We start from the raw sequence: 13,181 nt of genomic DNA, 5'->3' as shown, positions 1-13,181 counted from the left end.
GTCTCTATGCTACTTCACTGCACAAAAACAGGGCAATGCCATCATGTTATATTACAAATGCACAGAACTTACTTCGCCCCTGCATTTCCCAGAGGTGTTCGAGACAGCGCTGTCAGAGTATGATCTTGAAAGAGCAAACCCTACACATTCATGTGTGTGGAGCGGCAGGGCGGGGGGGGGGTGTGTCATAGTTCAGCACATTACACAGACTGGAATCTTCACAGATGACACCAAAAATCTGATTTCTGATTCTCCGTGCTTGGATTTTGATGCGCTGTGTTCATTTCAATGAGGGGAATGGAGAATCTTTAAAGGCGGGGCGCCTGGGTTGAGTTCATCACTGGTTCTATCAGATGAGCTTGTGCTTGTAAACGTATAGGTGCAAGATAAAAGCCGGCATTAAACAGATACAAGAGCTGCAGCGTTTTAACTAAACCAGTATAAAATCACACCGTGCAGCACCGTGGTGTGTAGATCAGTCCTCAGCTAACAACGTTGAGTCTTGGGTGTTGTTTTGTTCTTCAGAGGACCCTGGCAGTCACTGAAGAGGACTGTGCTCTCTGGAAAGAACACTATGACACATTAGAAGCAGAGTGGAGTAAGACAGCCACCAAGCACACTGAACTAGAGAACAAGCTCTGTGTTTTGCAGAACCAACTGCAAGTAAGTTCGTTCTCTGCCGTATGGTTGTCTTGTTGCCTCTGCTGCTCTGGTCAGGCTGTCAGAGACCACGGATGTATGATCACGAATGGGTTAAATTCAAACACAACTCCACTATGGCAGAGGTTTTATCTGTATCCTCTTCTAAATTACAGTATTTAGGTGATTATAAGATTTTCCCCAGGCTGCAACTTTGTTTAAAATGTCTATAAACTCATTACATTTCTATTTAATGTCATCTGCTCCATATGACTGTAACCCTGATGTCCCAGCCATGGAGTTCAAATAACTGAATTCCCCTTGAGACTGAGTTGCACAGAGTATTCTTTTGTGTGGCATTTCTCCATACTGTTAAATAGCCACCATACTCCACTTCAGAAGAGGCTGCATTGCAATTGTAGGCCAAGTGGTTCCTGTAGCAGTGGAATCAATTACACAGTGAAACACATGTTTCTAGGTGTGCAAAAACTTCAGCATACAACTATGCAGGCCAGAGATTCAGGCCAATTTGAAAACAAGGCCTTTAATTTCTTGGTTAAACAATGCTGTGTTACTATTTACAAGTCAGACAGGAACAGATTTTCAGAGTTGTTGAGCACTCAGCTCACTTTGACTTCTGACGGCCAAGCCCACATTGTGTATCCTTTGAATTGTTAAGTATAAATTCTATAACCAATGCCCTGATGCTGAGGTTCTTTCCTGAATGTAGTGGGCAGACACCCAGAATGAGCAGCTCCACCAGGCCCTGTATAACTTGGAGAGTGAGCGGGAAGATCTCAATTTGAGACTCGAGGCTCTACAAGAAGACAGCCAGCTCAGAATGGAGCACATCAGTGCAATGGAAGGTACTGACTTTGCTAAGGGAAGAGCAGGATGAGTAATGGCAAAGGTTTCTCCCCAACAGGTTACCTTCAGGAAATACGTTTTTTAAAAATCCCAGTTGTTAAAGCCCAACATAAAAAAATACCTTCCTTTAAGCACTTTGAACATCTAGGCTTGGAAGACTACTCTGGTTTCCAGTAGGGATCCTAGATTAAGTTTTATCCAATTTTCTCTACCTAGGGTGACTGAGTTAGAAGGAGGTCAAGTGACTTTTCCAAAAGAAAGGGTGGTCTGGGAGCCAAAAGCTCTGGGTTGAATCCCCAGCTCTGTCACAGGCCCTCTGTGTGCTCTAGTCTAGAGCAAGTCACTGCATCTTTGTGCTTCAGTTTCCCTACCTGTGAAATGGGGATATTACTAACCCACCTCACATGGTTGTTGACAAATTCTTTAACATTTGAGCTGCATGGGAACAGTGATGGGCATGATGAGGCCATAAATAAATGCTAATCATATTGGCAAGTGGCAGTTCAGACAGAGGCCCTGAAATTCAGTTACTATTAATGTGGCTATTTTAAGTGTAGCAAATAAAATTAACGACCGATAAACTAATGGCAGCCGTATCTACCTAATGGATTTAAGTCTTGCAAACCGTCATTTAAACTAAAACCAGAACAGACAGCATTATTAATAGAGTGTAAAGAGCACCAGTAAAGCTGCCTTCACTGGTTAAACAGCATTTATTTGGGCATGTGTGATTAACAGGAAATCGCTAGAGTCTTAAGGAAAAACATTAGCTCATGAAGGCTCTCAACACCTTTCATTCCACTGTACAGAAGTTGTACAAATTTGGAGAGAAGGAAACCTGCAGCACTTGCAGAGATTTCCTCAGAGATTTTTTGTCATCCCTGACTTCTAATAATTAATTTGTTAATTTCAGGTAAATTGCAAAATGAACAAAAGCAAAAGCTGGCGCTGGAGGTGACAATCACTTGTTTGCGCAGTAAGTAGCACTGCAGGGCACAGGCCTGCATTTTTAAAATGCATTAAGTCTGACGCTGCCTTTGCAGCTTAACCCCAGTGAGCTCATGAACCCTGGCTTACATGGATAAGATAAGAGTCAGGCCCACTGCTCTGTGAAATGCGCCTTACAAGGAAATGCAAGAGCCTTCTCCAGTTACATCTATTCTTCTCCATTCATGGATAAACTCCCCTGCACAAAGACTGATGGAAAAGGAGGACTTGTGGCACCTTAGAGACGAACACATTTATTTGAGCATAAGCTTTCGTGAGCTGTAGTGGAAAAATGCATCTGATGAAGTGAGCTGTAGCTCACGAAAGCTCATGCTCAAATAAATTGGTTAGTCTCTAAGGTGCCACAAGTCCTCCTTTTCTTTTTTGCAAATACAGACTAACACGGCTGCTACTCTGAAACCTGTCATTATGAGAGACTGATGGGATTGTCTTTCCTATTCGTTATATAAAAGCAGGTTTACCCATCACCCAGAGCAACTGTGATTGGCTCTAAAGGTGACCAGGTTATCAGAAGGTCTCAGCTGATTGATTCTGCAAACAGAAAATCCAGGGATCTGGAGGGAGGGAGGGCATGAAAGACACCCCTCCCCTCCCCCCCCCCCCCCATAGCCTGCTCATCTCCACTAGGCACATCACCAGCACTTGGCATTGATCATTATTAGCACAACACAACCTCATTTTACAGTGTGTCTTTGACACAGACTTTATCCCAGATTGTCTTAGAGTTAAATATTAGCAGAGGGAGAAAAAGTACAACAGGAGAGGGCAGAGGAGACTGTTTTCACCGGACACTGGAAAAGAGATGGAGATACAGTGGAGTGGGCAAAAGGGAAGCTGTTTCAGACAACAGAAGAGTCAGAGGAGACGGCTCTCACGTTAACACAATCTGGATACTGTTAACAGGACACTGGGGCTAGAGAGAAGGGGAGAAGGATGAGGCGTGAGACACGCAGATAGCAGTGGCTGGAGCAAGACCACCGAGCATTTAAAATACAAGGACCTGGATTTTCAAAAGTGACTAGTCACTCTGACAGCCTGACTTCTTGGGTGCACAACCTGAGATGCCTTAAAGAGGTTTGATTTTCAGACAGTGCTTGGCACCTGCCTCTTGAAAATCTGCTCTCTTTAAGATCTCTCAGCTTGATTGCCCCAAATCACGTCATTTAAAAATCTTGGACATGGAGAATCATTTTGTACTGGGTCCTGAACTGAGTGGGGGAGCCAGTGAAGTTGCTGACAGGTACTGTTGCACTTCTCTGTACATTGCGAAGGAAGGCATGCTATCTTCAATAATCATAGGCAAATAAGATTTTGCCTTTCAGAGTAAATCTGTCCAGACTTCACAGCATCTGTTTGGGTATTTTTTTTTATAACAGCAACAACAGACCTAACTCTTCTGTCTTAGGGGATAGCCATACAACCCCCTGGGCTTTTAGCAGAGTAGCTTGGGTATAACTGGTGGCAGAATTTTCCAAGAAATTGTATGAATAAAGCGAGTCAAACCACCCACACAGTAGAACCAGTTTACAGTGAACTAAAAACAAACAAGGAGGGCTGAGATAGGAGAATGGGCAGATTAGAAGAGAAAGAAGAAATGCCCATAATGAAACTGATTTGTGTACATAATTTGGGTGATAATAGTGGCTTATTCTATTTGCAGACCAGTTACAGAACCAGTCCAAGGAGCAGAAGGCTCAGGAAGAGGTGGTAGGAAGAAAAGGTCAGAAAACTTTGTAACTCAGACTCTAGACAACCATTATGCTTCTAACCTCACATGAAAAGGTTAAACAGTAACTTCTAGTGAAATCGATTTATCTGTTTAGCGTAAAGCAATTCTACTGTTCATAACAGGTTGCTATGTATTCCTAATTGATACAAAATTTAGCCTCACTATATACAAATACATGTATCTGTGATGGCAAATGCCTTAAACAATAAATTGATTTGATTTCAACACTTCTGCTTCAGAGGCCATGCCAGTCATTGTTTACTTGATATGCCACATCTCCAATTTCAGCTACCCCTGCACACCAAGAAAATCATCATCAAAGACTGGGGAGTTTTGACCCCCCTCCCCACCAAAGGTAGCTTACTTTGCCAGACTACTATCAAACACCTAATAATTGTTTTAAAAATAAATATTTCTAACTCATATGCACAACCGAGCAGTAAGACAACTAAGCCATGTCCTGCATTCATTTCCAGTTGCTTAGCAGCTGAATACATGTTTAAGTGTACAAAGTTAAAGATAATCAACTTGTAGAACAATGAAGAGGCTGACCAAAAGCCTGGACTCATTTCTCATTGGAAGTCTGGCTGTTTTTTTAGATCAGGTTTTAACTATGCAGCTCCAACCCCCCAGTCCAGTCAGAGAAAAACAAGATGCTTTGTTAAAGCATCCTGACCATGAGGGAGAGGAAAATCTGAAGGACCAGGTGCAAAAGAGGACAGCCCAGCTCATTGCAAAGGAAAAGGAGGTGAGGAGGTGATACAATCCGTTAATGAGATTCAGTGTTCTCATTAGGAGATTAATTGCTATTTTTAAAGGCTTCCAAGGCAGAAATAAAAATGGTGTGTGATGATTTTTAGGAATAACCATACAAATAGCATCTAATTCTGTAACTGGAGACTCACGGTCACTACATTTTGAGTCTGACCTCAACTAAACCCCCCGTTGGGTTTCCTCTAAGTATTTCCAGGTGGAAGAATAGTCATGCAGTGACCTCGAAGCAAGCCCTTTACACAGATAGCCTTAAAGTCACAAAATATTTCATACCCCGAATAAAACCTTCCCATGCAGAAGCTGAAATGTATGTTGGCATGCGAGTTAAATACTGCAGGTCAATCTTGTACATAGAGGAGCTCAGGGCTATCAAAATAAAACATAACATTGGTACCCATCTTCCCAGACCATTGACTTCCCCGCCCCTCCCGCCAAGCCAGCTCCTTTGACGCTGTTACCTCCTGGAGCAAAGAAGAGAATGATAGAAACACAGTTTATGTTCACCAAAGGGAATCAGTAAAGAGAAAATACCCGAAGGCACATTTTAAAATTAAGTGCGCACAGAGCTGTGGGATGCAGGAGCAGTGTTGGACGACAAGTCCCTCCCGCACGCGGCTCACCACATGACAGCACACGCACAGGGCAGCGCCACAGGGAGCAGACACAGAGACAGAGTGGTTGGGGTTCAGGGAGCAGAGAGGGTACAAGGGACCTGTATGCACCCGCGTGGGGGACAGGTAGACCCCTAGAATTAGCGTTTCGTAAGCACAAGCATGTGTTAGCAATGCCACTGATGCTAGATACCCCTAGGGAGCGCTGTTACGGGGAGCACACACCTACCCCTCACAGTTATCGTCTCAGCGGGCTCCCCCAGAACCACAGAGATGTTCTGCCAGTCTGTCCTCTGCACTCAGAAGCCCCTGGCAGCTGCCAGTGGGGCAGTTACGCGCTGCTCATCCCAAACACACCTGTGGCTCCAGTACTTGGAAGGTAAAGGATCAGACAATTAAAATGAGGCCTGGGGAATTGTGGCTCTGGGGAATTTAATTGCTCTGCTTTAATCTCTCTTCCCCTATTTCTTTATGTCCTCATCAGGCCCACACCCTTGGGAGGAGTTGTTTGGGTGGGGAGGGAGAGGTGAGGCTTTTTCTTTCTTTATTGACTGTCTAATAATAGTGCCTATAAAATACCTAGGCACCAAGGGACTTATACACAGGAATTTATCAAATAGGCATTTACCCTTCTCTGTGGCCGATGGAACTCAGAGTTACCTTTAGGGCTCAGAGTGTCTTACTGAACTCACATGGTCTCCTTCAATGACTAAAAGAAAAGGAGTACTTGTGGCACCTTAGAGACTAACCAATTTATTAGAGCATAAGCTCACGAAAGCTTATGCTCTAATAAATTGGTTAGTCTCTAAGGTGCCACAAGTACTCCTTTTCTTTTTGCGAATACAGACTAACACGGCTGTTACTCTGAAACCTTCAATGACTACAAGCACCAGACATTGCAAATTGGATCTAAATCAGCTGGGGGCAGGGAGAGTGCAAAATAGCATTAAATCTAAAGGAAACAGGTGAGAGCAGGAACTGGCTAGAACACACAAAGTTCTTCCTTTGCCAACAGCTTTTACAGGGCTACATTACATACAGTACTGTGCACCATCAGGAAACTTGCAGTGCACCTTGCATAGACCATGGACTCCTCATACAATGCGGCCTCAAAACAATCTGACCAGCCCTAGGCACACCTGACCTGCTATGCATTGCCACAAACATCAATGCAACTAACACAGAATACACACAAACACTAGGAGGTCTCCATAGGTAATAACAGTGCCCCCCAGCCAGAACCTTAGTGCTTTGGGGGAGCTGCTGAAAGCACAACTTCCCCTCCCCAAAATGAAAAGGGAAAATATAACAGCCACTCTCACCTGCTGGAAGAAAGCGAGATGCAGTCAGCAGCAGCCCATTCCAAAACAGCCATCTTAGGGCTGCAGCTGTTTGACACTGCCCAATTTAAAGGGTCACTCCCCCAAGGCATGCTGGGGAGGAAAAAAGTTTTGGAGAGAGCTAATAATGACCAGTCAGGCACAGAGGAAGATGTGTTTTGGGGGAAGGGGCTGTTCCTGTGTGATGCCTTTCCCTTCCCTCCCGCTTCTTACTCAGTCCTACTGATTTTGTTCCTACCTTCCAGCCGGTAAAGCTCTGCGTGGGGGCAAGGGGTTTACCTATAAGGAGCCAGTTGCATGCCTGGGGACTTTCTCTTCTGCTGTCATAGGCACTAGGATGGGATTAAGTATATTATGTTTTGGTGGGGGAAAATATTACATTTTTGTCCCACATGACTTGAGTGCTGCTGAAAGATGCCAGCATACTAGCACTATAGGCTAAAGACCCCGGGAGAGGTAATATGCAGACAGAGGCAGCATGTGCTTCCCTTGGGCTCCTCTTAACAATAAACTGCTGTCCTGCCCTAGATGTCACAATACTAGGGGGGGGGGAGGGAAGATCACTCTCCACTACATGGGCTCTGTTGCACTGGGACCTTCACCGAGACCTGCCAAATTCTTGGTATACGTGGGCCATTTCCTAACGCTTGTCTGCTTTGTTTCCAGTGCGCAGATCTCCGCTCTGAGCTGGAGGCCCTGAGCGATGAGTACCGCTCCTGCATGACCAAGTTACGTCAGTGCCGAGATGAGCTCAATCAGTTCCAGAGCAAACAGTCAAAAGTAGGAGTTCGCTTTTACTGTGTCCACTGTTACCTACTGCAAACATCCTGAGCAGTTTGATACCTTTGCAAGCCCCACGCTGGGGTGGGGTGGTTGTTTCTCAGTTCTGTTCCACTCAGGTTCTTACACTGCACGCATCACTGTACAGTCTGAGCCCCTTCCAATAGTGCTTTAAGCAACATGACTACACATCTGTCAAGTTGGTTCCTTTCTCTCCCCAGGAGCAGCAGATCCATGGGCGTGTCTTGTTTTGGTAGGATTTGTCTTTCTTTTAAATACACATTATGTGTTTATATTAGAGGAAGCAAAGTCAAAGAAACACATTGCACTTGGAGCAGAAGGTGGTGAGGTTTGTCATGTCATCTGGGCAATGGAGGAAGGATAGCGCCTGTGTCTTTACACCGAATGTTAAATTAAAAATTTCCTTTGGTTGTGTACTGATTCACTCAACACATTTAATTCTCTCTTTCAGGGACAACGTGGCCACTGGATCCCTCTCCTACTGGTGGTGATAGCAGCAGCCATGGCGGCTTTCTTAGCCAATTTTGTACCCTGAGAATCTGTCCATTTCAATTACCTCATCTCAGCAACTGACTCAACTTTCTTCACTGTAATGTATAAAAATTTTGTAGGGTTTTTGGGGGGATATTTTTGAGCTGGTCTCACTCCTCAACAAATTCACCCTGGTCCAATAAATGCCATGAGATCATTCCTGTTGCTTGGTTTAATTTTTAATTGCAGGTTATATGAGAAAAGGTTCAGTGTGTCTGCTGCAGCAACCGTACGTTTTATTGCATAGCATCAGCTCGAGGACAGAACTCAGTAGGAGACACAAAACCCTGCCCCCAACCCCTTCGCTTTCTGCCTAGACTACCTCAGCTCTTGTCCAGGTCCTTGTCACCTCCTACTTGATTACTGTAGCCTCTTCCTCTCCACCTCCCTGCCCCCCTCCAATCCATACAAAGCACTAGAGGTTGCTGATATTTTAATTAAGTGTGGGGAGAAAAATTGTGAAATGTCAATACCGCGTTAATCCAAGTCAATGCCCGGTACTTACTGAAATTCCTTTAACAGCTGAGTTCTATTGCTTTGACAACAGTATGTATCTTTAATGCAAACACACATTTGTGCTGTTAGCACAAGCAGGGTCTATAGTAGATGCGTTACACTAGATAACATGGGCATTAAGTAGTAATATTTATCAAACTTTACACGTTCCAAGCACAATACAAATATAGACCCCTTTTTAATCCTCACACTAGTTCTGAGAGGTAAATATCCCCATTTTGCAGATGTGGAAACTAAGGCACATATGGGGAGAAATCACTTGCCCAAATGCAGCCAGAGGAAAAAAATGAGATTAGAACCCATGGCTTCTTGACTCCTGTCACTGTGCTCATTCTTCTAGTCAAACTGCTATTAGGAGCTGCTGTTGATGTGGTAGGGCAGGGGATGGAATTACCACAGGCCTATGTGGAAGGCAGAGTTCAATTGTGCCATTAGAGTCAGGTTACTAGGCCCTGGTCCATACTATGAACTGATGTTGGTATAATGACATCACTCAAGGGAGTGGAAAATCCCCACCCCTGAGCAACATAGCTATACCGACTGAACTTCTGGTGCAGACAGCACTATGTCGACAGAATGGCTTCTCCTGTCGCCGTAGCTACCGCCTCTCAGGAAGGTGGAGTACCTACGCAGCTCTCCCATTGGCATAGGTAGCGTCTTCACTAAGTGCTACAGCAGTGCTATAAGTGTAGACAAACCTTAGGAGTTGAACACCCTACAACTGGGATCCATCCTGCATGAACTGCCTGCAACCCAGCTGTCGGTGCCTGAATCCACAAAGTGCACTTCCAGGAAAGGCAAGTGTTCCATGTACCAGTGACATGGCGAGTACAGATTCAGCATCTAACATGGTCACCTTTCACATCCAGTGCTTTGGGCCCTAAATTCCAGGTGTGGGGGTGAGCTGTGGTTTCAAGCTATTCCTGAGGGAACCTTAGTCCATAAGGGAGTGTTAAGTGTTCCTCTAGATTTCATGCCTAGCACCCCCCAAACCTGTGATAAGAAATGAAGAAATTAGATTTACAAAGCAACAGCTGCTAGAGAAACCACCTCTGTTGAGATACAGAGGTTTGCAAAGTCATTCTGTGCACTAAATACGTCCTTCAGGTTTCCACTCCATGCATCCAGCCCCTCCTTCATGGCAAGATACAGGTTCTCTGGGACACTAAAGGAATAAATTCGGACTCTGAGATCTTTACTTATCCTACAACAAGAGGCCTGGACAGTAAAAACTCTCAGTGGGGTCAGAGACAAACAGTTGTCAAACCCCTCCTCGGCAGTGAAAGTATAGGAAGCTGGGTAGCCCAGGAGAACACCAAAGATGGTGCATAGATTCCAATCAGCAGAGAAGATCTCACTGGTAGTGATGGCCTGAGATGTGATACTTGGCAGTGTTTTAACATGAGCCAGTATTTCAGCAATGTGGCCTTTTATAGACTCCACGTATTCTGGCTCACAACGGCCAGGACACATCCTAGAAGCTGAAACATCAATGAAGGGCACTTTGTTTGTGAGTAACAGCATTTCCAGCCACAGTGCTGTCTTCTCCAGGTTGAGTATCAGAACATTGTCTGCTATATTTAGAAGGTGCAGCCGATGCCTCGTCAGGCCGATGCCCTGGATCTGCTGAAGGTAGTTCTCAATTTTGTTTATTCCAACTGAATTGTAATCGTAAAGGAGAGCAGGTTTCAATCCAGAAGCTACAGCTAAGATCTCCCCAGCCAGGTGCAAGGAGCCAGCTGGAGATAAACCCTTCTTCCTCCCTGGTTTAAGGTTCTGCTGAGCTGCTGCAATTAGCAACTGACAGGATGGCGTTGCCATCTGCTCCCTAGTTTCAGGATTATTCTGGAGATGGCTGATGCAGAGTGAAATCGTGAATCACTGTTCTCTCTACCTCCACAATCAACTTTTCTTTAGACTTCTGCTGCCCTAAGTCACTTCCTGAAAGATACTGAAATAAACAGTATTAGCATTTAAAAGGGATCCAATTTATTTGTGAGCTTCTGAAAGTTAGATTTCCACCCCCACCTCCCCCATCTTTAATTCCTGCAAAAGCAAATATATCCCAAAATCCTCACATTTTCACCCTTGTGTGCACAAATAAACAGCCATTCAATCCCCATCTATCCTGCACAGGGCAGGGGCAAAATAAATTATTTCTACCTACGTTATAACAAAGAGTCTCTGGGATGTAACCCCATCCCATCAAGCTCTAGAATCAATTTACAGAGTCCACTCCAGGATTAGGGGTTTTAACGACTGAAGAGAACAGCTTGAATAATAGCACGAAGTTTAGGGCGGCATGGATAAGATACAGGCTCCTTAAACTGGAGGTTCCTAAACCGTGGTCCACGATCCGCAACGCACGTGCTGGTGGTGGCAGGAAGCCGGCGGGCGAGGCTCTCCTCCTGGCTCCCAACTGAAACAAAGAATATCGGAGAGGAAATGAAATGAAAGATGTTTTTCCACAGAGGTCATGAAAACCCAGCCAGAGCATCACACTAGGGGATTCACCACCCCCCGTTGCACGCCCTGAAAGAGGCTGCAGAGAGCATTGAACACCAGTCGTCCAGAGGAAGCTAGGCTGAGGAACAGTTTGCACACCCACCCTCTTCCCCAGAGGGCCCTCCAGCGCAGCGCCGAGCACCGCCTGCGTGCACAAGACGGGGGGAAGGGGAAGGGGAAGCTCCTCTTGGGTCTGCGCCAGCTGGGGGCCGAGCGGCAGCGTGCACCCCCGCCGCGGGGCCCGGCCTCGCCTGCGCGCTGCCCGGCTGGTGCTTTCTCCGCTGCGGGAAGCGAGGGGCGGGACGCGGGCGCCGGCTCAGCGCTCAGGCTTCCGCTTCCCCCGGCTCGCTACGCCCCCAGCGCCTGACACGGCAGCGGCCGGGCGAGTCCCGCCCGCTGCCTGCCCTTAAAGCGGGAGGCTGGGCCCGGCCACTCCTGCAAGCTGGGCCCGCTGCTGACACAGCTCCGCTAGCCCCAGAGCGGGCTGCAGGGCCATAGCCCCGGCAGGGGGGCTTCAAACTATGGCAGCTACGTCTGGGGACGGTGCGTTGCTGCAAACGAAACGCCAGACTTGGAACAAAAAGTTAAAAAACAAACAAAACCTTTCCCGGATGCAGCTGCAGCCCAGACCCCTATTGGGGGTGCTCTGATAACAAGGGTTGTATTGTCTCAGAATCGGGTCCTGTGACCATGTCAGAGACTAAAGCCAAGTACTGAACCAGCACCGGCCGAAGCACCCTGTAAAGCTAAAAGAACAGGAGTCCTTGTGGCACCTTAGAGACTAACACATTTATTTGAGCGTCAGCTTGCGTGAGCTACAGCCCACAAGCTAGCATCCAAACTCCTGGTAGGGACATTTTTCGCTGGAAAGGTTGTGTGGGTAGAAGCGCCCACTGGAGTGTCACAGCCAGCAGGCTGGAGTATCCTATTTGGCGAGTTATGCGGGGTTCCACAAACCTCTCCTCTGGGCCTGGCCTTTCGCCCTCTCCTGCTGGGTATTCCCAATAGGTCAGAGGGGCCCGTTTTCAGCATTGCCTTGCTGCCTCCCACCCTGCTACAGGGATAAACCCCGCAGAGATAAAATGCGGGCAGCACCTGCTGCAGGCTATTGGGAGGTTCACCCACTCAGCAGCTCAGAGGCCCGCCCTGATACACTCCTTTCGCAAGAGGGGGACCTTGCTGCGCAACCTTCCCCGTTAGCAGGGCCAGGGCATAACAAAGCCCCAGTGAGCCTGGTGCAAGAATAGGTTTAGGGCCGCAGCCCATCTCAGCCCACCCCACCCCCAAACCTTGCCCTCAGGAACCCTCCCACCTCTTTCCAGGTGAGCTCTTTGCTCTTGAAGTGGCGGCAGCAGTGAGAGTCCGGGGCAGGGGCTGAAAACCTGACAGGGCCACCCAGAAAAGCCCCGGGCTGCAAAAAGCTTGAGCCACAGTGACCATCTTACCCAGGAGATGGGGTGAGAGGACTTCCTCAGAGCCCTGGTCAGCAGCCTAACCCCTCCCCTGGACGGTCTCACCAGCCTCACCGGTCACCGCCTCAGCCACCCTTTGGTGCAACCAGAGATCCCAAAATCTACCACCCTAGGCCCCCTCTGCTGCATAGGCCCCCGTAACTTGTGGCCCCCGGCATGACTTGCACTACTGTAACTCTACCACTGTAGCAGGGCTTTAAAAAAGGCTAATCCACATCACATCACCCCACTTTCCCCTCTGGTAGCTTGGGATCTTGTAAACTAGAAGGCAAACGATGCCTCCACACCAGCTACTCTGAAGGCAGTGGAGTTCCCTTTCTTATACACTTGTGAAGGCAAGCTCTAGCCGGCCCCCCTCATCCTGTTTTCAGGAGACAGAAGACTTACT

The 13,181-nt window shown here is 46.9% G+C and overlaps 2 protein-coding genes across 11 annotated transcripts in view; one reads left to right on the top strand and one right to left on the bottom strand.

Annotated features, from left to right (window-relative positions):
• The window catches only part of TRAF3IP3 (TRAF3 interacting protein 3), a 28,690-nt gene extending 19,890 nt beyond the window's left edge, over positions 1-8,800 (top strand). For 5 of the 9 annotated variants that reach the window (XM_073320372.1, XM_073320371.1, XM_073320370.1 and 2 more), the window contains 8 exons: positions 526-663; positions 1,370-1,505; positions 2,420-2,482; positions 4,175-4,234; positions 4,843-4,991; positions 5,828-6,007; positions 7,635-7,748; positions 8,221-8,781. In XM_073320372.1, coding sequence (XP_073176473.1) covers positions 526-663; positions 1,370-1,505; positions 2,420-2,482; positions 4,175-4,234; positions 4,843-4,991; positions 5,828-6,007; positions 7,635-7,748; positions 8,221-8,304 — 924 coding nt within the window. In that variant the 3' untranslated portion in view covers positions 8,305-8,781. Of the gene's footprint in view, positions 1-525; positions 664-1,369; positions 1,506-2,419; positions 2,483-4,174; positions 4,235-4,531; positions 4,787-4,842; positions 4,992-5,827; positions 6,008-6,112; positions 6,155-7,634; positions 7,749-8,220 lie in introns of those variants that run through there. The other 4 variants (XM_073320374.1, XM_073320373.1, XM_073320375.1 and 1 more) reach the window with 4 other exon arrangements.
• C21H1orf74 (chromosome 21 C1orf74 homolog) lies at positions 8,118-11,467 on the bottom strand. Of its 2 annotated transcripts, XM_073320379.1 has the most exons (3): positions 11,425-11,467; positions 10,984-11,235; positions 8,118-10,767 (listed from the first exon to the last, which is right to left on the bottom strand). In XM_073320379.1, the coding sequence occupies exon 3, from the start codon at positions 10,635-10,637 to the stop codon at positions 9,837-9,839; it is 801 nt and encodes a 266-aa protein (XP_073176480.1). In that variant the 5' UTR covers positions 10,638-10,767; positions 10,984-11,235; positions 11,425-11,467; the 3' UTR covers positions 8,118-9,836. The 2 variants fall into 2 exon arrangements, with proteins under 2 accessions (XP_073176480.1, XP_073176478.1); XM_073320377.1 differs by having other exon boundaries at positions 8,118-11,235.
• Positions 11,468-13,181: the final 1,714 nt, after the last annotated feature.

Source organism: Lepidochelys kempii, chromosome 21 (genome assembly GCF_965140265.1).
Source record: "Lepidochelys kempii isolate rLepKem1 chromosome 21, rLepKem1.hap2, whole genome shotgun sequence".
NCBI classification, from domain to species: domain Eukaryota; kingdom Metazoa; phylum Chordata; order Testudines; family Cheloniidae; genus Lepidochelys; species Lepidochelys kempii.
This window is presented reverse-complemented; position numbering and strand designations above follow the sequence as displayed.

Bases quoted from the DNA above. Each gene is read 5' to 3' on its own strand.
- C21H1orf74 (XM_073320377.1), bottom strand. From the start codon at position 10,637: ATGGCAACGCCATCCTGTCAGTTGCTAATTGCAGCAGCTCAGCAGAAC.